Source organism: Mirounga leonina, unplaced genomic scaffold (genome assembly GCF_011800145.1).
Source record: "Mirounga leonina isolate KUSES-001 unplaced genomic scaffold, KU_Mleo_1.0 Mir_199, whole genome shotgun sequence".
NCBI lineage: Eukaryota > Metazoa > Chordata > Mammalia > Carnivora > Phocidae > Mirounga > Mirounga leonina.
The window spans coordinates 2,431,907-2,458,359 of NW_023270498.1; the positions used below are offsets into that span (position 1 = coordinate 2,431,907).

Sequence of the window (26,453 nt, forward strand, 5' to 3'; positions counted from 1 at the left end):
CATGGGGCTTGAACTCACGACCCCAAGATCAGGAGTCACACGCTCCTCAGACTGAGCCAGCCGGGCGCCCCTAAAATTGTATGTTTAAAGTGTACAATGTGATGGTTTGAGACAGGTTTACATTGTGCAGTTGTTACCACACTGGAGTTAATGAGCCCATATATCACCTCCCATAGTTAGTTTACCTTTCCTTTGGTGAGAATACTTAAGATCTCTTAGCAAATTTCAAGTATATGATACACTATTATTATTATGGTAGTCACCATGCTGTACATTAGATCTCCAGAACTTATTCATCTAATAACTAAAAGTTTGTACCTTTTGACCAGTATCTCCCCACTTCCCCACCTCCTAGCCCCCTGTAACCACTCTTCTACTCTGTTCAGGGTATTATTTCTTGAATTGTCAACTGGACCTGAACATTTTACTTTTAATTCTTTCTTTCTTTTTCTCTATTTCTGTCTCTTTCTGTAAGGGAAATTCAGGGAGCAGACTGTGGACTTAGAATTCATACACTCATCTATCCATCATTCATCCACATATTCATCCATTCATCCACCACCCACCCATCTGTCCACACATCCATCCATCCATCCATCCATCCATCCATCCATCCATCCATCCCAATATCCATTCATTCATCCATCCATCCACCTACCCACCTATCACACATCCATCCATTCATCTATCTACCCATCCACCCACCCGCCCATCTATGTACACATCCATCCATCTACCCATCTATCCACACACCCACCCATCCATCCACCCATCTATCCACACATCCATCCATCCACCCATCCTTCTATCAACCCACCCACCTGCCCATACATCCATTCATCTGTCCCCTTACCCACCCATTCACCCACTCACCCATCTATCCACACATCCATCCATCCATCCATCCACCCCAGCATCCATTCATTCATCCATCTATCCACCTACCCACTCATCCACACATCCATCCATTCATCTATCTACCCACCCACTGACCCACCCATCCATAATCTACCCATTCATCTATCCCTCCTCCCACTCATCCATCCACACATCCATTCATCCATCTATCCATCCATTCATTTATCCACCCACCCATCCACTCACCCACTCATCTATCCATCCATCTATCCATCCATCCATTAACTCATTACTTATTGAGTACTTTCTATGAACCAAACATTGTCCTATGAGTGGGAATAAAAAATGAAGTGATACACAGTTCTCGCTCTCAGGGAGGTCCTGTTTAGTACAGGAAAGAGATGTGTCAATAAAGAAAAAACAAAGCCCACAGAGTAGGGATCTGGCATCTTTCTCTGGAAGAGCGTCGAGGAGAAGTTCTGAAGGATGATTCTAGTACGTCAAGGACATGAGGGAGCACTGCCAGGAAGAACTGTGTGTGAAGCTCCCGGCTTTGGCAAGGGCCCCATGTGTTTTATGCCTAGTGTGCCTGGGGCAGTGGGCGATGGCAGGAGGTAATCCAGAAAGAGATCCCGGGCCAGATCACTGAAGAATGCTGGAGCAGCAGTTAGACCTGCATCGTGGGAAGACATTCCTGGTGGAGATGTGAGGGCTCGACTGGGGGGCAGACAGGCCTGGGGCCAGGGGCCCAGGATCACATTCTCTCTGCCTGCCGCTAACTCTCGAAGTCTGTCTCCTGACCTATTTCATGAGGTGGTTACACACAGGTTTCTATCCCTTCCAGATTTTTCTGCCTCCTTGGAACCACCTGACGTGACACCCTCCATCCCCCCACTCACACCCAGGTTCTTCCTGATGCTGGTGACTCAGCGTAGGGAGGACCCCCCTCAGCCCCACCCCGGGTAGGAGAGTTCCTGTCCTCTGAGGCTCTGCAAGAGGGAAGACTAGTCATTAATGTTGAATTCGCTTCTCCTGTGGGTGATTCCAGTGGGAACCACCAGTCCTTACCCTCAGAACAGAACCTCCCCAGTGACCTCCGTTGTAACAAACTCATCAGGAAGCTCAAGTGTTCGTATATGATCCAAATTACAACAATCCATTTACCTTACAACTGGGAATATAAGTACAGCTAAGAATGTAATTAAAATAAGCTATTTTCTATCAATTGCCAGAGAGTCAGGGCTGAGGAATACAATGACAAAGCACCTCGAGGCGACTAAAAATTGTCCTCGTTTCTCTTGTCTCCAAGAAGAATCCCTTTGCCTAACGAGCAGATCATGGCATGTGAAGGGGATTGGGACGTGCCCTGTCAGTGACTTGGGGCCAAGGGCCCGGGCATGTTCTTCCTTGAAGTTGTTAATTCCCATGGTCTGAGCTCTGTCATTCAGCAGTGAGTTTCCAGGCCCCGTTGTCTCTCGTCATTCTAGTTTTATAGCCATCAGTGACTGGTATCACTGTTTCTCTCCTCCCTTTTAGAATTCTGTGAGTAATCCCGATACATTCTGAGAGCAGTAGGGTTTAAAGGTTACAACGCAGGGTCGGGGATCAGATCTGGGTTTGAGTCATGACTAAAGCCCGCATGACGTTGGGTGACTCTCAATGTCTGCTTCTTCTCCCTGCAAAGAGGGTAATTATTACACCAATCTGGTGTATTGTGGGGAACTCAGCAAGACCTGGCGAGGGAAATGCCTGGCCTGGGCCTGCCTCTTTGACACAACACAAATGCCAGTTTAAAATCTCAGAACCAGGGGCGCCTGGGTGGCTCAGGCGGTCGAGGTTCCGACTCTTGGTTTCGGCTCAGGTCCTGATCTCGGGGTCGTGCAATCGAGCCCCACGTTGGGCCCTGTGCTCAGTGCGAGGTCTGCTTGGGATTCTCTCTCCCTCTGCGCCCCCTCAAATAAATAAATAAATCTTAAAAAGATAAAATAAAATCTCAAAAGCAGACCTTGTCCCCTTTATGCAAAGACAACTCGACTGAGAGCAAGGAGTCTCGGATTTCTGGGATCTGCCCCATCTTCAACACCTTCCTAAAGTTCCCTGTGGCTGGGCCTTCATTTGTAAGTGGCAGGACTGTACCTTTCCTGTAGACTCACAGCATTAATTGAAGGGTACCGAGAGGGGCTCCCAGGTGGCTCAGTCGGTTAGGCGTCTGCCTTCGGCTCAGGTCGTGATGCCAGGGTCCTGGGATTGAGGTCCACGTCGAGCTCCCTGCTCTGCGGGAGCCTGCTTCTCCTTCTCCCTCTGCTCTCCCCCTGCTTGTGTTCTCTCTCTCTCTGTCTCTTTCTGTCAAATAAATAAAATCTTTAAAAAAAATAAGGGTACTGAGAGGTCACGCAAATGAGGATGGTTTTGTGGTCCTTCGCACGTGTGGACACTCAGCAGAGGTTTGTGGATCACGATCTGAAACAGTCTAGCTGCTGGGATTTCAGAGGAAGGGTCACCTTGGAATTTGTAAGCTTTTAGGTTTGCAATCGTCAGGCCATGTTCACAGAAATTATGTCAAATCTCGGGGGAGGGGGGTCTCGGAATTATATTCTGCACGTGCCATTTCCAGGTGGCGTTACTGGGTTTTTTGGGCACCTAATGAGTTTTATACCTTGATTAACTCTGTTAAGGGAACTTTTATCTATGACCTTAAATAATTTTTGGAAATGCGGTTTTATTTTTATTATTTTTTTAAGATTTTATTTTTTTATTTATTTGAGAGAGAGGCAGAGATAGAGCAGGGGGAAGAGCAGAGGGAGTGGGACGAGCAAACTCCACGTGGAGCACGGAGCCTGACTCGGGGCTCTATCCCACAGCCCTGAGATCATGACTCGAGCTGAAATCAAGAGCCGGACGCTCAACTGACTGAGCCACCCAGGTGCCCCAGAAATGTCGTTTTAAAGACTGCTGTATTTTCTGCTGTGAATTTACTGCAATTTATCCTTTCCCCCCATGCTAGACGCCTCATGGGTTTTAGTATTTAATCAGTATAAAACGAATGCAATAGCGTTGTTGTACATTACCTCTTCATGCATCTGGTTAGGTTTCTCAAGAAAGATTTTTTAGAAGTGAAATTGTGGGGCTCAGTGATTTGAATTTCATAAAGCTCTTGAAATACGTTGTCCTAGTCCTTCTGGAAACTCTGCAGTCATGAATACTAGGTGCCTGGGGTCATCCTTCCAAGCTCTGTGGCATCTGGCAGTAGCTTCTGTTTGCTTCTCCGACCTGATTGTGTGAATAGCATTTGGTCTCTGTTTGCTTCTCCTGTTGGAGAGAACAAGGCACCGTTCTCTGAATCGTGTGTCGCATGTTGTCACATCAACTGACGGGTGTAACTCATCGGTTGCTTTGCAGAGTCCAGATACAACCTGTCCCTGCAAGAGCTGGTGTGGGATCCACAGACGGTCCAGGCTGACCTCAGATCCCGATTTGGTTTCGATGACCTTCATGCAGAACAAATCCTGAATTACTCAGCTCAACTGCAGGAGGTATGCTCTCCTGATGCTTCTCGCGCTTTTCCCTTGAGAGTGCTCCTCTGGGGGTGCTCCCCGGACGGGCGGGCGGTGGAATGGGAGAGGCAGCAGGACAGAGGGTCCTCCGCGAGCATCGGAATGCTTGGACTGGTTTGGCCCTTCTAGAAGTGAATTCGAATCTTGAAATACCCTTCCTCTTACCTGGTCACTGTATCCCAGCCCCAAAGGCGGTTTGGAAGTTATAGGAATAATCAGTAATTCTCACTCCCGGCACCTGCAGTGGGTCCGGATGGGAGCGAGGGGGCAAGAGTGGCAAGGCTCACCAGATAGGAGCCTCCCTTTCCAAACTGTATAAAATAAATGGGTTGGACGAGCTGATCCCTGGAGACCCAGCTCGCCGCTGCTACTCCTGAGGTTCTGCAAGGGTCTCTATCTGCACGTTCCCCTCTTGTCACTTCTGTGAGTTTGCGTCACATTACATAGAACCTTTACCTTAGAAAGGTAAGTATTTCAAGATTAGAATTCCAGGGACGCCTGGGGGGGCTCTGTTGGTGAAGCGTCCGCCTTCGGCTCAGGTCATGATCTCGGGGTCCTGGGATCGAGCCCCGTGTTGGGGTCCCTGCTCCGCGGGGGGGCAGGAGGGGTCTGCGTCTCCCTCTCCCTCTGCTCCTCCCCCTGCTTCTGCACGCTCTCTCTCTCTGGCTCCCTCTGTCAAATAAATAAATGAAATCTTAAAAAAAAAAAAAGATTAGAATTGCAAGGGCAATGGTTGGGGAAGTGCACAGAGCATATGTTACAGGTGTGAGGTCCTCTGGCTGCTGGAACACGTTACCACCAGCCTGGTGGCCCTGCACGACACACGTTTATTACCACACAGCTCTGGAAGTCGGAAGCCCCAAACGGGTGTCCTGGGGCTGAAACCAGGGTGTCTGCGTTCCTTCTGTAGGCTCCAGGGAGGTGCTGTTTCCTTGCCTTCCTAGCTTCTAGAAGCCACGTGTGCCATGGCTCAGGTCCTCTCTTCCCTCAGGCCAGTGACGATGGGCTGTTTTTCTCATGAGGCTCTGTTGCCTTCCCCTCCCTGGTGTAAGGAGCGCTGTGCTTTCACTGGGATGTGGATGGTCTCCCCCTCTTGGAGTCTGCTGGGTAGCAACCATAACTCACCTGCCAACGCAGAACCTACTCATAGGCTCTGGGGATTCGGAGGTGAGCCCCTCAGGGGGACCATGACCGTGCCCCCCACCCGCATGAGGCCCCTCACCAGCCAGCAACAGCAGAGCCTCCCAGGGCCTCCCCCAGTCCCGCCTGACTGTGGGCACTGCCATTCCGGGCCTTTGCATATGCTGCCCCTCTGGAAGAGAGAAATCTCTCTCGCTTCCTTTCTCCACTGCCCACCGAGAAGACAGATAAATCACGGCTCACATCCCCCTGGGACCCCCATGTCCTCCCTCCCCTGTGACCTGTCACAGGGCCATCGCAGGGAACCTGACCGAGTCGTGTCCACGTCTTAGAGACCGTGCGAGTCCTGTGGGGAGGGACGGGGCCATGTTTCCCTCACGGGATACTGTGGCTTTGTGACAGTCACCAGTGTTAGTTCTCTGCGTCCTAAAGGAAGCTTCCAAGGAAGCTGTGGGCGTTAATGCTTTTGGGCTGTCGCCATCCATAGAGGGTCTAGAACACGGTGCCCAGTTACTGTAAATCCGGGTAACGGGAATGCGGTTCGCTCCCACACACATGGAAGTGCTTTTACAGAGTAGCCACAGAGGAACTGTGTGTAGAAGTTCATTTGGGTCCAAATGTCAAACCATTTCTGACCCACAAGTCCAGTTTGACTTGTCCCGGCTTCCTCCATCTTTGGTAACTGGAAGAGGAGATGTTTCTGGCGAAGTAGCTTTGGGGGTGCAAGGTGCCAGGTGAACTGGGCTGGCCCTCTGTCTGCTTTTGCCCGGAGAGTGAAAAAGAGCAGAATTTGATTGATCCTGTGTCCTCGACCCAGAGAAACTGCTGTTTCCACTGCTTGTGGACAATCCTGAAACACGTCATTCCAGAAGGCTTCCCTCCACACCGGCCACATAAGCGACCCTTTATCAGCCTGTCCCTTCTCCTGTTGTGCAAAGCCTGGAGCTCCTCCTTTTTATTTTTTTAAAGATATTTATTTATTTATTTTAAAAGATTTTATTTATTTATTTGTCAGAGAAAGAGCACAAGCAGAGAGAGGGGCAGGGAGAGGGAGAAGCAGGCTCTCTGCTGAGCAGGGAGCCCGATGCAGGACTCGATCCCAGGACCCTGAGGTCATGACCTGAGCGGAAGGCAGACACTTAACCGACTGAGCCACCCAGGAGTCCCTTTATTTATTTATTTAACAGAGAGAGTGAGAGAGCGGGAGAGGGAACACAAGCAGGGGGAGTGGGAGAGGGAGAAGCAGGCTTCCCGCAGAGTAGGAGCCCGATGTGGGGCTCGATCCCAGGACCCTGGGATCATGACCTGAGCTGAAGGCAAACGCTTAATGACTGAGCCCCCCAGGTGTCCTCTGGAGTTCTTCCTTTGCCAAGGTTGTGGTATTATTCTCAGAAGGGAACATTATAGAAAAAAGCGGACTTGTAACTATGCTCCCTCTCGTTGGCAGATTCCCACAGAGGAGGCCTTGGAGCGGATGGTGTGTTCCGTCTTGTCCGGAACCTCCGAGGATGAAGCTGACCAAGAGGGTCACACCGGAGACTGTCACCCCCGCTGGTCCAAGGCCAAAGACTACCTGGTGCACGCGGTCAACTGGCTGCAAGTCTACAAGCAGGTGCCGTCCCACAGCGAACCGCTCAGCCTGTCCGCACCCATCTCTTTCCTCCCCATCTCTCATACTTTGATTTTATTGATTTTTAGTGTTTGATTTCTTTTTGGGAAAGCAGGTAACACGAGACGTAATATGCACTGTAGTATTGCGAGGAGGGGCCTGGGCAGTTGAAAACCCGAGAACCTGTTCCCTTTCCCCATGCTCCTGTTCCCTGTTTCATTGTGTGTCCTTTCCAGGGACAAGCCCTGGGAGCCCCACGTCCTGCCCATTAAGTGCCCTTCTCCCGTGCGTGACTGCCGGCCTCCCCTCACTGGGGCCTCACCGCAAATGTCCCTGGAAAGCTTGTCTTACACTGAGATGCACACGTGGCCATGGCAAGAATCATGGTCTGTTTTTGGCATGCGGGGTTTCCACGGGCCTCCTTGGGCAACCTCCTCAGGTGTTCAGATGCAGGGGTTTGGCCCCCTGGAGCTCTTGGGGGGCCATTCAGCCTGTCCCTTCACTCTGGTTTTAACAAGAAGCATTGTACTCAAACAGTAACTGATCTAAGGGAAACAGTGAGAAAGATGCTGTGGCCCGTTTTCGTGGATGTGCTGGTGTGGCAGGGAGTACCAGAGTGATTACTTAGCCACAGGCTGGAGGCCACCAGGGGGTCTGGCTTGCTAACAGCAGGGTGCTTTCCGGGGAGCTGTGGGTACGGTGTGAGGCAGAGCCCGCCTGACAATAACGCTCCACTCATTTTAGTGGACGTGATGTCACCTTTTCCTCAAAGGACATGTACTGACCAAGGTCAAAATCTCCAATCGTAGATAAAAGATTATCAAACTCAATACCCAAAGAACAAATGATCCAATCAAGAAATGGGCAGAAGACATGAACAGACATTTTCCCAAACAAGACATCCAAATGGCCAACAGACACATGAAAAAGTGCTCAATATCGCTCGGCATCAGGGAAATCCAAATCAAAACCTCAATGAGATACCACCTCACACCAGTCAGAATGGCTAAAATTAACAAGTCAGGAAACGACAGATGTTGGCGGGGATGCGGAGAAAGGGGAACCCTCCTACACTGTTGGTGGGAATGCAAGCTGGTGCAGCCACTCTGGAAAACAGTATGGAGGTTCCTCAAAAAGTTGAAAATAGAGCTACCATATGATTCAGCAATTGCACTACTGGGTATTAACCCCAAAGATACAAATGTAGGGATCCAAAGCGGTATGAGCACCCCAATGTTTATAGCAGCAATGTCCACAATAGCCAAACTGTGGAAAGAGCCAAGATGTCCATCGACCGATGAATGGATAAAGAAGATGCGGTATATATATACAATGGAATATTATGCAGCCATCAAAAGGAATGAGATCTTGCCATTTGAAATGACGTGGATGGAACTGGAGGGTGTTATGCTGAGCGAAATAAGTCAATCAGAGAAAGACATGTATCATATGACCTCACTGATACGAGGAATTCTTAATCTCAGGAAACAAACTGAGTGTTGCTGGAGTGGGGGGTGGGGTGGGAGGGATGGGGTGACTGGGTGATAGACACTGGGGAGGGTATGTGCTCTGGTGAGCACTGTGAATTGTGCAAGACTGTTGAATCACAGACCTGTACCTCTGAAACAAATAATACATTATATGTTAAAAAAAAAAAGAAGATAGCAGGAGGGGAAGAATAAAGGGGGGGGAATCGGAGGGGTAGACGAACCATGAGAGATGATGGACTCTGAAAAACAAACTGAGGGTTCTAGAGGGGAGGGGGGTGGGAGGATGGGTTAGCATGGTGATGGGAATTAAAGAGGGCATGTACTGAATGGAGCACTGGGTGTTATACGCAAACAATGAATCATGGAACAGTGCATCAAAAACCAATGATGGATGGCGATTAACATAACATAGTAAAAAAAAAGTTTCCTATAAAAAAAGATTATTACAGAAATGCAGGTGTGATTCATCACTTGGTGGGACTAAAATGATCACTGGGCAGTGTTGAGCTGGCTGGCGCCAGCGTGGTCAGAGGGACACCTCCGCTTTGTGCATCATCCGGGTAGCCTGCACCCATGGTTAATGCACGGTGATTCAGCGCACCCAGGTGCTCATCATGCTTTTGCTCGCACCTTGTGATTTGGGCAAAAAGCATCTATGTTGGTGTCATGTTGATGATAAACCATGATGTTGCTTGCCTTTAGTATCATCATCCTCAAGTCCATGACGAAGAACCGTAACTAGCAACCATGTGTTCGTTATGATAAAATTGTGAAGTATATCAACATATTTATGCTGTCCCAAACACGTCAGTTTAGTCTTTAAGGCATATGTCACTGGTTTAGTGATGTATGTTGTGGCCTTCTCTCTCTGTCTTTTTTAAGATTTTATTTATTCTAGAGAGAAGGAGGTAGAGAGTGTCAGCCGGGGGGAGGAGCAGAGGGAGAGGGAGAGAGAATCTCAAGCAGGCTCCCTGCTGAGCGTGGAGCCCGACACAGGGCTTGATCTCACAACCCTGAGATCACGTCCTGAACTGAAACCAAGAGTTGGACTCCCAACTGACTGAGCCACCAGGCACCCTGCCTTCTCTTTTGCAAGTGGCAGTGGGCGAAGGAAAGGGAAACAGTAGCCCAATGAAAACGCACCGTGCATCCATCGACGTCATTTTTAATCTTTAGTTTTTGAATAGGAATCAAATCGTACAGCAGTTAACAGACATTTCAGTCTGGCAGCATCGTAAAAATTAGGGCTGTCTGTCCTCTAGAATGCTCCGTTACTGTGTCTCATGCAAATGTTCTCATGTTTACTGCATTACTGTTAACAGTGATGTTTCCGTTTCTGCACGCGTAGGTGTTCGAGCGGTGGTGGAAGGGCAGCATGCTCCAGCAGGTGCTCGCCGGGGCTGCCCGCGGACTGGAGGCTCTCGGCAATGCGTTTGTGGAAGAGCGTGAGCCACGGCAGGTGGTGGAGGCTCTGTATGCCGTGCTTCGCATCCTGAATGAGAGCTTGGCGGCAGATGGCCCCACCGACAGCCATCCGTCTCCCAAGACGTAAGGCGCATCCTCCTGTTTGATTACTGGTTAGGCTCGCGGGCGTGAATGTTAATGGGTGCATAATGAGATGGTGAGAGAAAAATTCATAAAACCGCGGCTAGACAGTGGGTTTCCAGTCAGTAGCTGGGAGACTGCAGGCTGGCGTAGTGGGGACCATCCCGAACCATTTGCCCCAACCCGATGTCTGTTTTTTTTTTTTTTTTTTTAAGATTTTATCCATTTATTTGTCAGAGGGAGAGAGAGAGAGCACAAGCAGGGGAAGCTGCAGGCAGAAGGAGAAGCAGGCTCCCCGCTGAGCAGGGAGCCTGATGTGGGGCTCGATCCCGAGACCCTGGGATCATGACCTGAGCCGAAGGCAGACGCTTAACCCACTGAACCACCCAGGCACTACCCCTATGTCTGTTCAGATGTGGACAACAATCCGGTGGGGGAACATATCCGAGAAGGGGGTCAGCCTTCTGGATTTCAGACATAGGTTTAAAAGGAACAAAACCACTTTAGAGGCGCTTTCATGGAAGAAACGGTTTTCATGGTTGTTTTGAAATTTTGTATCGTTGAAATGTTTGCGGAAGGTCCACAAATACTTTAGAAGTGGGAAAAGGTACAGCTGGTGGCCTCTCCTTTGTTGAGATAAGCCGAGTGGATTCCCAAGTGGTTGTTTCTATTGCAATACTGGATCTTGTTCTTCAGCGGGCACTGCCCTTTGCAGGAACTGGACCTCATTACACCCCTGAGGTGTAGGCTCTCCTTGGAAGCCAACAAAAGGTTTCTCAGTATTGTCTCAAAAGGGTCCGTCTCAAGCCACGGGTCTTGGGAGCTCTTGCTGCTTACCCAGCACGAAGGGAGAATTGTGTCGTTAGAATTGCATGGGGTCAGGTCGTGTTCTTAGGGCACATGTGACATTGTGACATACATACATACATACATACATACATAATTGGAAACATTTCCAACTCCCTCGAGTCTTCTGGAACCCGGTTAGGAAGGAGGATCTTGCTTCTGAAGATCTAGTTTCCTGTGTTATCTTAGAGATTGCCCGGGCGCTAGTGATGGAGGAGGTCACCTTCAGGACCCTACAAATCTGCCACACCTCTGCCACTTCTGCCCGGGGGACAGAGAGCCCTGGGGGACTCTGGCTCTCAGCTCCTCCGGGGGTCGGGGATGTGAGAGACGGCACCCCCTCAGAGGACCTGGTGTGGGTGACCCAAGCTTCCCCTGCCCCCTGCATACTCTCTGCCCACACTCAGGGTGGGAAGATGGGGGGTCTTCCCCCGGCTGCTTTGTGTGCTGGGCCAGCAGTGGGCCCCTGGAGCCTCCCTTTCTCCTTGCACCCACTTCTGTTCAGGGATACATACAGACAAGCAAATCTGTGGCCGGTGCACAGGGATCTGGCCTCTGGGTTTCTACCTCCCCATGCTGATGGCATCTCTCGGTGGCCCCCGAGGCCTTTGCTGGTTATCAAGCCCTTCGTCTGCTGCTGGCTCCGAGCAGGAGCCCCCAGTGGCCCCATGTCTTCACCTCTAAGGAAGGAAGGACCCGCCCCCCCTTGTATGGCCGGCAGGGAGACCCCAGGTTGAGAACTCCCCACACTTAGCAGCTGCTCACAAGCACTGCCCGGTCCCTCACGCCTCCCACGTCTCACACCTCCCACGGCATCTGCATCTCCCTCCTCAACTCACCCCCCCATCCCTCCATCCCGCTCACTGAGTTTCCTCCTCGGCCGTCCCCTCACACGGACCTTCCAGATTCAGTTGTGCCTTGTCAATCCTGTGTTTTCACAGCGGCTTGTTTCCCGTCTTCAGTGTGGACGTGAGCCCCACCGCACAGCTGTCATCCGTGGGTGGCCGAGGCTCGGGTCCCGGCGCTGTCCCTGTTGCTGACACCTGCTCTGGCTGCCAGACTCACGTCCCCTCCTGGCATCAGCCAGTGCATCTTTCTTAGTGCTCGCTGTCATTGTTATTTTAGACCGCGTCTGCCCCTCCTGAAATCAGCCACTCGCTTGCCCGCGGTTCCTCCGGATCCTTATGCTGGGATCCTTGGCAGGGAACTGCTGGCCCAGGACACCCCACTCATTACTTCTACCCTGTGCTGGCCGATTGCTCACACCTTCTCTCTTCCAAGTCACGACTTCCAACCGGAAGCCCAACCAAGGCTTCCTTTGGTCCCGAGGATGCGCGTCCTTAGAGGCAGGCGTGCTCGTGGTGGCTCTGTTCTTGCTGGACCTCCTGCACCAGGACGATGAGAGGCGGGAGAGGCAGGCCGGTGTGGGCATGGGGCCAGGCGGGGCCAGGCGGGGGCCAGGTGCCACCTGCCACTGGACACCAGCCTCGGGCACCTTGCGTGGGTGTCCCCTAGCAGCATCTTCTGGGTCTCTCCTTGCAGCTCACTTTCTCTCCCTGGGTACAGGATTCCATGCACTTGCATAGACCATCCTGAGGGTCTGCATTGTCGTGCTGGGGCACTTGCTCCCACAGCGTGACCCCCATCTGCTTCTTCACTCGCACATTCGGTTCCAATTTCAGCTCCTCTCGTTGCAGAGTCCTTGTCTTTCCTGCTGCTCTTCTGGGTTGCTCCCTCCCTCTTCCTGAGTCAGGTATCCTCCCGGGGCAACAGGGAGCCTCTGGGGTGGGGGGGGGAGCTGCGGCACCCTGGGGCAGTTGGACAAGCCCCCCCCCCCCGGTGACTGCCTGCCCTCCCAGGGGGACGTGGTCCCTGTAGCTGCTCAGCTGGGGAGCACCTGTGCCTGAATGAGTGGACCCCATTTCCCTCGCCTCCCCGCCCAGGGGCTGCAGGTTTCCAACTGCCTGGCCGGGCATCCTTCTTGGTCCTTGGAGAATCTTATAGCTGCTGCTATGTCACCTTTGATGGGTCCCACACCCACCACTCACAACGTGGCATTTGGAAACTCTTCTTAAAATCTCTTCCTGTGCCCTCAGGTTACTGCATCTGCAGAAGTTGGAGAATGTTCTTTGGGACCTGCCCCCGCGGTGGCCGGCTCTGAAGAGATTGCTTCCGCTCCTCGGGGCTCTCAGGAACGCGATAGCCCAGAATTTGCGTTTTGTGCAAGGTAAACTAGCTTGGTCTTCGCTAGGAGCCAACGTGAGATTGATTGAAAGGCGGACTTCAAACTGCGTGACACCTTTGTTGAGCTTGGAGGTAGTTGGCACCGTGCGTTTTATGCTCTGCAGGGTGACTCGGTGTGGCGGGGGGCGGGGGCTTAACTGCCGTCACTGTGAGCGTAGCCTCCTTCTGGGACCAGTGACATGACGGGCAGTTTCCCGCCCAATGGGTGTGACTCCCATTCACATGCTCAGCCCTTGTGTTCAGATCAGGCCAGAGCGTATCCCTGGATGATCATTCTTCTGCTTCTTCCGTGGGGCGGGGACAATGCATTCCTCCTCCTTTCTAGAAAGCCCTTCTTTGAACCTCCACTGACTAGTGGTGTTACTTCTTGGCCCAAGGTGGCACCACATGGGCTGGAGGCTTCTCACCTTTTCATGGTGGAGAGAGAAGAAATGAGTACGGATGTCCCTTTGGAGTGAAGCTCTCCTGTCTCCACGGTGCCATCCTCATATGTCTCGGGGAAGCCTGAAATGATAGTGCAATCAATTTTCTCCATTTTGTTCTCTCAGGAAGATCATAAAATGTCTGATAACAGGTGCAGGTTTTCAGAACTCACTGTCCTATGCACGGCCTCGTGGACAGGTCAGGCTGGGAGTAGCTTTAGGGGAATAGTAATGCATCAGTTTGTTGACCTTACAGAAGTGCTCACGTGCCTGGAGAGATCAGCTAACAGCTCCAGACTGGGCGGACCCGACCAGTTGCAACCGGAAAAGGATGTGCTCTTTCGGTGGAAGCAGGTAAAGCATAGCATGGGGTTATAAATCAACAGGTTTGATAAAACATTCAAGAAGCTCCTGCAATCTTCAGTTTTGCCCCTGCTGTGAGCTGTGCAGGCAAAATGTGCCAGCAAAAGGGGCAAGTTTTCGAAGAGCCTTGTCTTATTTTGAAATTCGGACTGCTGCTGAGGTCGGCTGTGGCTCCCTGGCCCATGGGGGGTGAGCGCAAGCCTCTCTAAGTCACCCCTCCTGCTCTCCTTCACCTTTCAGCTCTTGGTGAAGAGTGCTACGGATTGGCCTCTAAATGTGAGCTTGCCCGGGAGGGAGGCTCTCCTGTGTTGTGGGAACCCTGGCGCCTGGGAGGGCTTCCGAGGGCTGACGTGTCCCCACGACTCCTCCAACAAGACCAGCATTTTAAACAAGATACTGAGGTCAGCAGAGGACGCGGTAAGTGGTCACCTTCTGATCTCATCCGCCAAGACCAATGGGCTTATTTTGAAGGTCAGACCCCATTCGGAATCCCTGCCGCCCCTGCTCCGTCCCTCCTGTCTGGCCACACTAGGAGGCCGTGTGGCACCCATCCAGCCCAAATCTCCTCGACAGCAAGCGGGTTTCCCCTTTAAGAGCACCCCAAACTTTCAGGCCGTGCCCCTCTGCTGCCCTGGTTTCTGGGCTCCCTGTCCTCTCCATCCCTGGCTGCAAACGTCGCGAAGGGTGGAAGAGTATCTTTGGGCATCAGTCAGCTTGGAGCCAAGAGGTGCCGGTGGGCCTGCTCTTCCGTGTCCCTGCCCCTTGCTGAGCACTCGAGAGTGGGGAGCAGTTTGTTAGTAAAGATGACGATGTCACCTTCGACCCGTATTTTTCTCACCGAGCGCTACAAATTACAGTACCGTTCACCTTTCTGCTCCGTATTACGGAGTTTCACGTATTACGTGTTTCATTTCTTAGCTTCTCGCACTCCCAGCTAGGGTCAGGCTGGAAGGGGCCGGTGTGTTTCTGCTGTGTTTTTTTGTTGGAGGATGTGGGTTGCAGCCCAACCCGTGGTAATTATGGGAACGGAATCACGGGACTGTGACTCCGAGGAGGCCGGGTCCAGTGGGGGCCGCTGGGGGACTAGCCAACACAGATGGCCTTCACACCTGCGTCCCTGCTGCTCGATTGCTGGACGAGCCTTGATTTGGAGATAGAGAGTCAAGTCTAGGACGGTCCCTTAGGTTCTCAGAGGCCCACGGGGCACAGTCAGGAGAGTCCTTGGGACGGGAGACTAGGCATGGGTGTTTCAGGATGCTGTACCGTCCTTGCTAAATGTATCACAAACAACGTGTTCTTCTCCTGTCCAGGATCGCCTTTTGCAAGAGGTCGTCACCGGGCGCACAGATGTGCCAGTTTTGGGACCCGAAGGGTTTCTGGGCTGGCAGGAAGTGGCGGTGCAGCTGGTGGACGTGGGCCTTTCCTGCAGGCGGCTCTGCCGATGGCTGGGAGCGGCCACCTCACCTGGAGACCGTGACCTTGCTGGTGACTGTAAGGACCAGCTTGCCACAGCACTGTAAGTTTGTGTGCGGCGGGAAACTGGTGAATAGTTGGGAGCCAGGTGATCCCAGCCATCTACTAAAGCAATGGATCCACATAGTATATTCTTATTTCTAGTATATTCTATTCCTAGGGGGAGGCATGATTTTTTTTTTAATCTAAGAACAAGGACTGACCTATTTGGTACTATTGGAAAGCATTTAAAAATGCAAAATATCAGGGGCTCCTGGGTGGCTCAGTCGGTTGAACATCCTGCTCTTGGTTTCGGCTCAGGTTGTGATCTCAGAGTCGTGAGATCAAGCCCCGAGTCGGGCTCCACACTCAGCGCAGAGTCTGCTTGAGATTCTCTCTCCCTCTGCCCCTCCCCCTACTCGTGTGCATGCGCACTCTCTCTCTCAAATGGATAAATAAAATCTTAAAAATAAATAAATAAAAATACAAAATAGTAAACAAGCCCTTTAAAGGTTTACCATTGACTTAATCTTTCACAAGCTTCTTGGCCTCAAAGTTGATTTCATATTACGTCCTTTTATTTTCCTCTTTTTTTTTTAATTTTATTTTTTTTAAAGATTTTATTTATTTATGTGAGATAGAGAGAATGAGAGACAGCACAAGAGGGAAGGTCAGAGGGAGAAGCAGACCCCCTGCTGAGCAGGGAGCCCGATGCGGGACTCGATCCCGGGACTCCAGGATCATGACCTGAGCCGAAGGCAGTCGCTTAACCAACTGAGCCACCCAGGCGCCCCTTATTTTCCTCTTTCTGTTCTCTTGATTTGTTGCGTCTTATGTTTCATGTGTTCCCGTGAATGATTCTCCCTCATTTTTCAAATCATGGGAATTCGTGGGAATTTGTAAGCAATCAAATACCTAGTAAGACAGCTATTGCCAAGGTTCTAATTTCTGACGCAAATGACTGCCAGGTCCCCGTGTATGTTTGCATGTAGATGAATTCGTAACGATCCGTCCCCTGGAAAATAACGATTAAATGCGAGCTTTCTCTGGATTCTCTTTGATTGCAGGATACTTCATGCACTAGGAAAAGTACAGTTGTCCCTGGAAGAAACATCCTGCTGGAAAGGCTTCACAGGATTTATCAGGAAGACCTGTGAACTGGTCCGCTATGTGAACATGCAAGGAAGCGTCCAGAACGGTCCGTCTGGTAAGTCGGTGGTCTTCGCCGCGGGAATGTGGGGGCTGCTTCCCCTTCCGTGCGTTGTTCATGAGAGACGCCCCTATTTAATGATGAGGAGCTGGAAGCAGAGACTCACCAAGTATATTTGCCATTGTGATGCCCACAGTAAGTTACTGCTGTCTGTTACGGCAAGACCGCCCAGGGGTCCTGGTTTCACTGGTTGTCCCAGCTGGTTTTTACCAGCGACCACTTTTCTCTCAACCTGTCCTGGTTTGGCTGATAAACACGTGCCTGTACGGACCAGGCATGACGGACCCTGAGAAGTCCCGAGGTGCTGCATGTGGGGCCTTGTAAGTCCTGTGCTGTTAGCACAGGGGGGGCAGCACCCCCAAGTCGAGCCAGCACCCCGCTTCCCGTGCCGTCCTCAAAACCAAAAATCCCCTCAAGTACGAGCTGTACAAGTTTGCAACGGCCTGACCCACAGGCAGTCATTCTCTCGTCCCAAAGGCCCTCTTCTCTGAGAAGTTGCTGCCAGAGTTCGACCCATGTTTGTGACTCGTCCTGGTCGAGAGCTGGTCGTCTGGGTCTGGGTCTCCTTGGGGACCGTGCTCGCTCTGGATGTGCTGTGTGCCTTTCTGCTCCGTGGGGTACCAGCTTCCCCTCGGAGCACCTGCTGCTTCGACTTGGGGTGGGGAGGGAAGTCGTCTGTTCTTGCTCCGTGGCCACGTCCACTTAATCTCGCTTCCTTCTTTCCTCCTCAGACTGCTGGGGTTTTTATTTCTATTTTTTTAGTTTTTATTTAAATTCCAGTCAGTTAACATGCAGTGTAATCTTAGTCTCAGCTGTACAATATTGTGAGTCAACACTTCCCTACATCACCCCGTGCTCATCACGACAGGTGCGCTCCTTCCTCCCCATCACCCGTTTCCCCATCCCCCACCCACCTCCCCTCTGGTGACCAGCAGCGTGTTCTCTAGAGGTCAGAGTCTGTTTCTTCATTTCTCTCTCTCTTTTTCCCCCTTTGCTTTTTGTTTTGTTTCTTAAGTTCCACATGTGAGTGAAATCATATGGTAATTGTCTTTCTCTGACTGACTCATTTCGCTTAGCATAATACTCTCTACTTCCATCCACGTCGTTGCAAATGGCAAGATTTCATTCTTTTTTGGTGGTGGAATAATACTCCATTGTATATATATATAGCACGTCTTCGTTATCCGTTCTTCAGTCAGTGGACACTGGGCTGTTTCCATAGTTTGGCTGTTGTTGATAATGCTGCTATAAACATTGGGGACCATTTCCAGAAATCATTTCCAGAAACATAGGCGACAAAGAGTGACATTCAGCATCAGTGAGAAGCCTGGGTTCAGAAGTCTCAATAATATTGACAATCACAACATTTGTTGTGTTTTGTATGAATTATTTCATCCAATCCTCACGTCAGCCCTTGAGTTGGGGTCTGTTTTGACTTCATTTTCAGATGGGAATATCGAGGCTCACAAAGATTAGATTCTGGCATAGACCACAGAACTCCCAAGTGTCAACGCCAAGACACATGTTGGAGGTCTTACTCCGGAGCCTGTGAGCTTCACTTCCGTCTGGACGGTCCCCACTGGGTGCATCATGCTGCCTAAAGGCTTGTCGGTTACGGAAATACAGCTTGCCAGAGAATGGAGTTTTGCTGATTCTCTGTTCTGTACATTTGTTCCCTCTTTCATGGATTTTCCTAATTTGTTTCCTGTTCCATGAATTTCTTCTTTTATTTTTATTATTTCCTTCCTTCCTTCTACTAAATACAGTTTGATGTTCCTTCTCTAGCTTCTTGATTTTCAGATTTTCTTCTTTTCTAATAGATGCTTTTGAAGCTGTAACATTTCTTCTATGCACAGCTCTAGTATATTCCACAGTTTGATATGTCATAGTTTTGTTACCATTCTGTTCAAAATTTCCTGGTGTTTATTATGGTTTCCGTATATTGCTTAATTTCCACTAACATCTGGGGACATTTCAAGTGATTTATAAAGAAAACTCCGAATTTCTAGCCTATTTTAGTGAGAGAACATTCTCAGTGTTCAGTCTATGGAAGTTATTGAGATGTGTTTATGGCTCACGTGGTCAATTTTGGTAAATGTATGTGCTCTTCAAGACCATATCAGGGGCGCCTGGGTGGCTCAGTTGGTTAAGCGACTGCCTTCGGCTCAGGTCATGATCCTGGAGTCCCGGGATCGAGTCCCGCATCGGGCTCCCTGCTCGGCAGGGAGTTTGCTTCTCCCTCTGACCCTCCCCCCTCTCATGGGCTCTCTCTCTCTCATTCTCTCTCTCAAATAAATAAAATCTTAAAAAAAAAAAAAAGACCATATCAATTCCGTCTTTTTGGGTGTAGTAGTTATATATATTAATTAGGTCAAGTTTGTTAATCATCCACATCTTACCTATTTCTTACTTGCCTCTTTTACAGACATAGATGAGTTAAAATTTTCCAGTGAGATGGTAGATTTGTCTGTTTTCCTTTTAGCTTTATCAGTTTTGCTATATGTCATTTAAGTTACTTTATTAGATACAAAGAGTTTAGAACTGACATATATTATTTTTTTTTTACACATTAGTTTATTTTTTTTAATGTTTTATTTATTTATTCATGAGAGTCAGAGAGAGAGAGAGAGAGAGGCAGAGGCAGAGGGAGAAGCAGGCTCCCCGCCTAGCAGGGAGCCCGATGCGGGACTCGATCCCAGGACCCCAGGATCATGACCTGAGCTGAAGGCAGACGCTTAACCATCTGAGCCACCCAGGCGCCCGAACTGACATATATTATTATTTTTTAAAATTTTATTTATTTATTTGACACAGAGAGAGAGAGAGAGATAGAGAGCACAAGCAGGGGGAATGGCAAGCAGAGGGAGAGGGAGAAGCAGACTCCCCGCTAAGCAGGGAAACCAAAGCAGGACCCGATCCCGGGACCCTGAGATCATGAACTTAGGTGAAGGCAGATGCTTACCTGACTGAGCCACCCAGGTGCCCCTGATGTCAGTATTAATGTTAGTATTAGCTGGAGTCTGGATGTTCAACTAGGATGCCACCATGGTTAAGTTTACTCCCAAGTATTTTATTATCTTTTTATTATTTTTTTCTCTTTTGTAAATGGAACTGTTTCTTTAAGTTTCTTTCCTTTTCTTTCTTTTCTAAAAAAGATTTTATTTTTAAGTAATCTCTACACCTAATGTGGAGCTCAAACTCAGGACCTTGAGATCAAGAGCCTTGTGCTCTACTGACTGAGCCAGGCACCTCTTAATTTCCTTTTCATATTATTCATTGTTAATATAGAAAAATGCAACTGATTTGTGTGTGTTGATTATGAATCCTGCAGCTTTGCTGAATTTGTCTGTCAGTTCTAAAAGTTTTTTGGTGGAATATTTAGAGTTTTCTACGTATAAGATAGTGTCATCTGCAAACAAGGATAATTTTACTTTTTCCTTTCTTATTTGGATAGTTTCAATTTCTTTTTTTCTTTGGTTGCTGCGGCTAGAACTTCTAGTACTGTGATGAAAGAAGTGGGAAAAGTGGCATCTCTTTCTTTCTCTTTTTTCTGTGTTTTTTTTCCCCCTCCTTTTTTCCTTTATCGTATAGTCTGGATAGTTATCTCTGACTTAATTTGTAGTTCACTCTTTCTTAAGAATGCATTTAACGTACTATTAAGCTTATTCATTGACTTCTTAATTTCAGTTATTGTAATAAGTTCTAGAGTTTCAATTTCTAGTGTTTATAGTTTTTTTTTTTTAAGATTTTATTTATTTATTTTTGAGAGAGAGAGAATGAGAGACAGAGAGCATGAGAGGGAGAAGGGCCAGAGGGAGAAGCAGGCTTCCCGCGGAGCAGGGATCCCGATGCGGGACTCGATCCCAGGACCCTGAGATCATGACCTGAGCTGAAGGCAGACACTTAACCCACGGAGCCACCCAGGCGCCCCTATCCTTTTTTTTTTTTTTTTGATTTTATTATTTATTTGAGAGAGAGAGAATGAGAGAGAGAGCACATGAGAGGGAGGAGGGTCAGAGGGAGAAGCAGACCCCCCGCTGAGCAGGGAGCCCGATGCGGGACTCGATCCCGGGACTCCAGGATCACGACCTGAGCTGAAGGCAGTCGCTTAACCAACTGAGCCACCCAGGTGCCCTCTTTCTCTTCTTTATAATTAAGTCATCTCTATGCCCAACGTGGGGCTTGAACTTATGACCCTGAGATCAAGAGTTGCATGCTCTACTGACTAAGCCAACCAGGCACCCCCAGAAGACTCAGTTCTTTTTTTTTTATAATTTATTTTTTTTAAGATTTTTAAGATTTTTTTAAATTTTTTTTTTAAGATTTTTAATTTATTTATTTGAGACAGAGAATGAGATAGAGCATGAGAGGGTCAGAGGGAGAAGCAGACTCCCTGCCGAGCAGGGAGCCCGATGCGGGACTCGATCCCGGGACTCCAGGATCATGACCTGAGCCGAAGGCAGTCGCTTAACCAACTGAGCCACCCAGGCGCCCAAGATTTTTAAGATTTTATTTATTTATTTGAGAGAGAGAATGAGATAGAGAGAGCACGAGAGGGGGGAGGGTCAGAGGGAGAAGCAGACTCCCTGCCGAGCAGGGAGCCCGATGCGGGACTCGATCCTGGGACTCCAGGATCATGACCTGAGCCGAAGGCAGTCGCTGAACCAACTGAGCCACCCAGGCGCCCCATAGTGTTTATAGTTTTTAATTAAAGTCTGTGCTGGTATAGCTCCAATAATTTGATCTCCCGAGTGTCTGTTTCTATTGTATGATTTTCTTCTTTGTATCACTTCTTATGTTTTATATGTAGTTGTTTTTGACTCTATTCCAGATGTTATATATTAAAAATTGTGGAGATAATTTGATACTCTGGATGTTTTCCATCCTTCAGATAGGCTTTTTGCTTGTTTGCTTGCTTATTTGCTTATTCGTTTCTGACAGGCGGTTGGGGGGGGGGGGCATGTCACCTTAATTCAGCCAGAAGTTGACTCCTTTTGTTTTAAAAGCATGGTGTCAGTGTTTGTGAGATCTTACGTGTTTGTCGTCTGCCCTCACTGCTAGAATGCAGCCCTTTGGGGTCCCAACCTGAGGCTGTGGTGTTGACCAAAGACATTTTTTCCTTGGTTGGCCCTGAATTCCAATTTTTTTCCTACTCTGGTGAGACCGTTGAAAGCTCTGTTCATTTTCTCAGCCCTTGTTTCTGCTTTTTGAAGTAGAAATTGCCTTCAGTGGAAAAGTGGCTTCAGATGCTGGGTTTCGTCTCCCCTGCCTTCCGTCTTCTGGATCCTGGCCCCCCAAATACTCTTGGCCTTGAAAGCTGTCTGATGCCTTCAGGGACTTTAAAAATATTTAAGATATATTAAATATCTCCTCTAGGTGTTTGTAGTAGGAAGGCTGGGTAAAAACATTCTGGCCAGCCATATGCAGAACTGCCTGCTCCCAGTTCATGGTCAAGGCTGGTGTGTGTGCCCCTAACCTGTGGGTGACAGCAGGCAGGGCTTCCAGCCGTGGCTTGGCAGTTAGGCCCTGACAAGCTCTTGGGGGACGAATAGTGAGGTGGTAAGGGGCTTGGACTTTGGAATCGGCCTGATTAGGCTATGCCCCTGACTGGCCATGTGATTGGGAACTTCAGCTTCATCATCCGTAAAGAGGCACAGTCCTATGAGAATTAAGCAAGTTACTACTTAGTAGGGTGTGTGTAGCGTGTCGGGTGTTACGTAAGTACAAAGCGAAGAATAAACGTTCACGTGTGTGTTCCCCGGGGTGCCCTGGCCCTGCTCCCTTGTACCAGGTACTTTCAGGTAACGTTTATTTTTTACTTTTTTTTAAGAGTTTATTTATTCACTTGACAGAGAGAGACAGCGAGAGAGGAAACACAAGCAGGGGGAGTGGGAGAGGGAGAAGCAGGCTTCCCGCCGAGCAGGGAGCCCGATGCGGGGCTCGATCCCAGGACCCTGGGATCATGACCTGAGCCGAAGGCAGATGCTTAACGACTGAGCCACCCAGGCGCCCCTAGGGTAAGGTTTAATGCGTGTTTCCACAAGCCAGAAGTACATCAACTAATGCATATGAGTTAGGAGATCATTATTTAAAAAAAAATTTTTTTTAGAGAGAGATAAAGAGAGTGTGTATGCACAAGCACAAAGAGAGGGTGGGGCAGAGGTAGAGGGAGAGAATTTTAAGCAGGCTCCCTGCCCAAGCTGGAGCCCCACCGGGGCTTGATCTCACGACCCTGAGATCATGACCTGAGCTGAAACCAACAGTCCGACCCTTTTAACTGACTGAGCCCCCCAGGCATCCAGAGAATGGCTGGCATGTTCAAGCAGACGTGCCAAGTGTTGGCAAGAATGTGGAGGGAATTGGGACGGTCATATGGTGCTGGAGGGAATGTAAAATAGTATGCTGACTTTGGAAAACAGCATCAGCCTCTTAAAAACTTACACACCCAAATACCATATAATCCAGCCATTTTGCTTCTAAAGAAAAGAAAGCGTATTTCCATCCAAGACTTGAGCATGAATGGTCATACCCTCTGTATTTGCAATATCTGCAACGAGGGAGCCAGCCAACTGTGACTCACAGGACTAGAAAGACTAGCCATGGTACACCCAGAGCGGATATTACTCCGTGGTAAAAAGGAATGAGCGCACTCCCTCATGAACGAAGCTCAGACTAACTGATTCTAATTAATCATGCTCAGTAAAAGATGTCGGGCAAAAAAAACCACACACTATAATTCCATTTATATGAATTTCTAGAAAATAAAAACTAATCGATGGTGGTGGAACACAGATTGGGGGTTGCCTGGGGACAGGAGCAAGGGGCTGGACCTGGCAGGTGGAGGGGTGGCCGGGGGGGAGAGGACACTGTGGGAGTGACGGATATGTTCACTGTCTTAATTGTAACGGTATTTCACTGGTATGTACGTATGTCAAACCCTAACAAATTGTACATGCAAATATGTGTGATTTGTTGTATGTCAGCTATATTTCAATAAAGCTGGTTTTTTTTTTAAAGAAAGAAACCCTAATTTAAGGCAAGTAATTTATGCTCTTGGCATCTAGGAGAAAGAAAGGGGCAACAAGCTTGATAATTAGCACAGGTGTATGTGATTCATATCAGACTTTTTTTAAATTATGTTATGTTAGTCACCATACATTACATCATTACTTTTTGATGTAGTGTTCCATGATTCATTGTTTGTGCATAACACCCAGTTATGCACGTCCATGCAGAACGTGCCCTCCTCAATACCCACCACCAGGCCAACCCATCCTCCCACCCCCCTCCCCCCAGAACCCTCAGTTTGTTTTTCAGAGTCCATCGTCTCTCATGGTTCGTCTCCCCCTCTGATTCCCCCCCTTCATTCTTCCCCTCCTGCTATCTTCTTCTTTTTTTTTTTTAACATATAATGTATTATTTGTTTCAGAGGTACAGATCTGTGATTCAACAGTCTTGCACGATTCACAGTGCTCACCATAGCACATACCCTCCCCAATGTCTATCACCCAGCCGCCCCATCCCTCCCATCCCCCCCCAATCCAGCAACCCTCAGTTTGTTCCCTGAGATTGAGAATTCCTCATATCAGTGAGGTCATATCATATCAGACTTTTTTAAAAGGTTAATGATACCAGAAAACCAAGCCACACTGAGTCACTTTTTTAAATAAAAGAAGGAAACATAGGGGCACCTGGGTGAGCATCTGACTCTGGGTTTCAGCTCAGGTCGTGATCTCAGGGTTGTGGGATCAAGCCCCATGTTGGGTGCCATGCTCAGTGGGGAGTCTGCTTGAGATTGTCTCTGTCTCTCTTCCTCTGCCCCTCTCGCTCGTGCTCTCTCTCTGTCTCTGAAATAAATAAATCTTAAAAAAAAAAAAAAAAAAGAAGGAAACATAATCCACCAGAAAGGGAACAGCCGCAGATGGGAGTGATCAACCCTGAGATGCAGGAAAGCAAGCGGACGGATGGTTTTGGGCGCAGCAGAGAAGCAACCCTCCAGCATGCGGAAGGAGAAGACAAATAGAGGGGGCTGACTTTCTTGCAGAAAGCCCACTGGTCTCCTGCACTGGAGGGACAAGCGTCCGAAAGTGACTTTGAGGGGTGGGACAGACAATAGACTGGATGAGACCGTGGACAAGGAGAATTGCTGAGCCACGCTCCCTTCGTCATCCGAGCCAGGCCCCTGCTGCCCCACTGTGTCAGCAGAAGACTAGAGGCTCACGTAGCCTACTCTGACCCTGGAGCTCTAGACACAACTGAGGGCACAGATGTCACCAGCACTGCTGGGGACTGATGTAGCCTTCCTGTTCTGAATAGCAAAGTGCCCAGCATCCCTCTTGTGTGCACAGAATACTGGCGGTCAGGCTTCCTCCTTGCCACCACGTGCTAGCAGGAATCTGGAGAATTCTGCTGTGCGGATCTGGGAGAGATTGACCCACCCAAGAGGAAAGATGTGCAATCTGGACCAACAGTTGATGGTCCCCCCTCCTGGAAAGGTTGGCTTTTGCCTGATGACTTGGGAGCGAGTGAAGCCCTCCAACGGAGAGGCCACCACCCTGCACGAGGTGCTTCTCAGAGCCTCCTGACACGTGAATGGGCAGCCTTGTTTCATCAGACGCCAAGGAAAGCCTCCAAAGACAGAGCTCACAACAAGCAGAAAAACAAAACCTCAGAAGAAATGGGAAATACTGATACAAACTTTAAAACAAAGGAAATAAAGATACAACAAGAGCAGAAAGCGACTTTCAACGGATCTCCTCAAACAAGAAGGAATTGTTAGAAATTAAAAACGTGTAAGTACACAGAAGTGTTTTCAAGTGAAAGAGACCAGAAATTAGAAGAGAGAATATTCTAAGAGATTATAAAGCTGGAGAGTCGTGTAGGAGGTCCCACTGACCGTGACTGGGAGTTCTCAAAAGTAGAGATGACGCAGGGTTTGGAATGATTGAAGAAATGACCCAAGAACATTTCCCAGAACATTTGTGTTTTGTATTTGTTGGCCATCTGTATGTGTTCTTTGGAAAAATACCTACCCAGGTCATCTGCCCATTTTTTAATTAATTAATTAATTTTTTATTCTTATGTTAATCCCCATACATTACATCATTAGTTTTAGATGAAGTGTTCCATGATTCATTGTTTGTGCATAACACCCAGTGCTCCATGCAGAATGTGCCCTCCTCAATACCCACCACCAGGCTAACCCATCCTCCCACCCCCCTCCCCTCTAGAACCCTCAGTTTGTTTTTCAGAGTCCATCGTCTCTCATGGTTCATCTACCCCTCTGATTTCCCCCGCTTCATTCTTCCCCTCCCGCTACCTTCTTCTTCTTTTTTTTCCTTAACATATATTGCATTATTTGTTTCAGAGGTACAGATCTGAGATTCAACAGTCTTGCACAATTCACAGCACTTACCAGAGCACATACCCTCCCCAGTGTCTATCACCCAGTCACCCCTCCCTCCCACCCCACCCCCCACTCCAGCAACCCTGTTTGTTTCCTGCAATTAAGAATTCCTCATATCAGTGAGATCATATGATACATGTCTTTCTCTGATTGACTTATTTTGCTCAACATAATACCCTCCAGTTCCATCCACGTTGTTGCAAATCATCTGCCCATTTTTTAATCAGATTGTTTGTTGTTGTTGTTGTTGAGTTGAATGAGTTCTTTATATATTTTGGATATTTGCTCCTTATTGGAAATATCATTTGCAAATA

General features: G+C 48.9%; 1 protein-coding gene across 1 annotated transcript in view; it reads left to right on the forward strand.

The window, feature by feature from the left end:
- Positions 1 to 26,453, forward strand: part of ABCA13 (ATP binding cassette subfamily A member 13) — a 372,949-nt gene that overhangs the window by 44,663 nt on the left and 301,833 nt on the right. The window contains exons 8-15 of the mRNA XM_035026542.1: positions 4,258 to 4,391; positions 7,000 to 7,164; positions 10,000 to 10,199; positions 13,139 to 13,269; positions 13,965 to 14,062; positions 14,312 to 14,488; positions 15,382 to 15,587; positions 16,591 to 16,730. Coding sequence (XP_034882433.1) covers positions 4,258 to 4,391; positions 7,000 to 7,164; positions 10,000 to 10,199; positions 13,139 to 13,269; positions 13,965 to 14,062; positions 14,312 to 14,488; positions 15,382 to 15,587; positions 16,591 to 16,730 — 1,251 coding nt within the window. The remainder of the gene's footprint in view (positions 1 to 4,257; positions 4,392 to 6,999; positions 7,165 to 9,999; positions 10,200 to 13,138; positions 13,270 to 13,964; positions 14,063 to 14,311; positions 14,489 to 15,381; positions 15,588 to 16,590; positions 16,731 to 26,453) is intronic.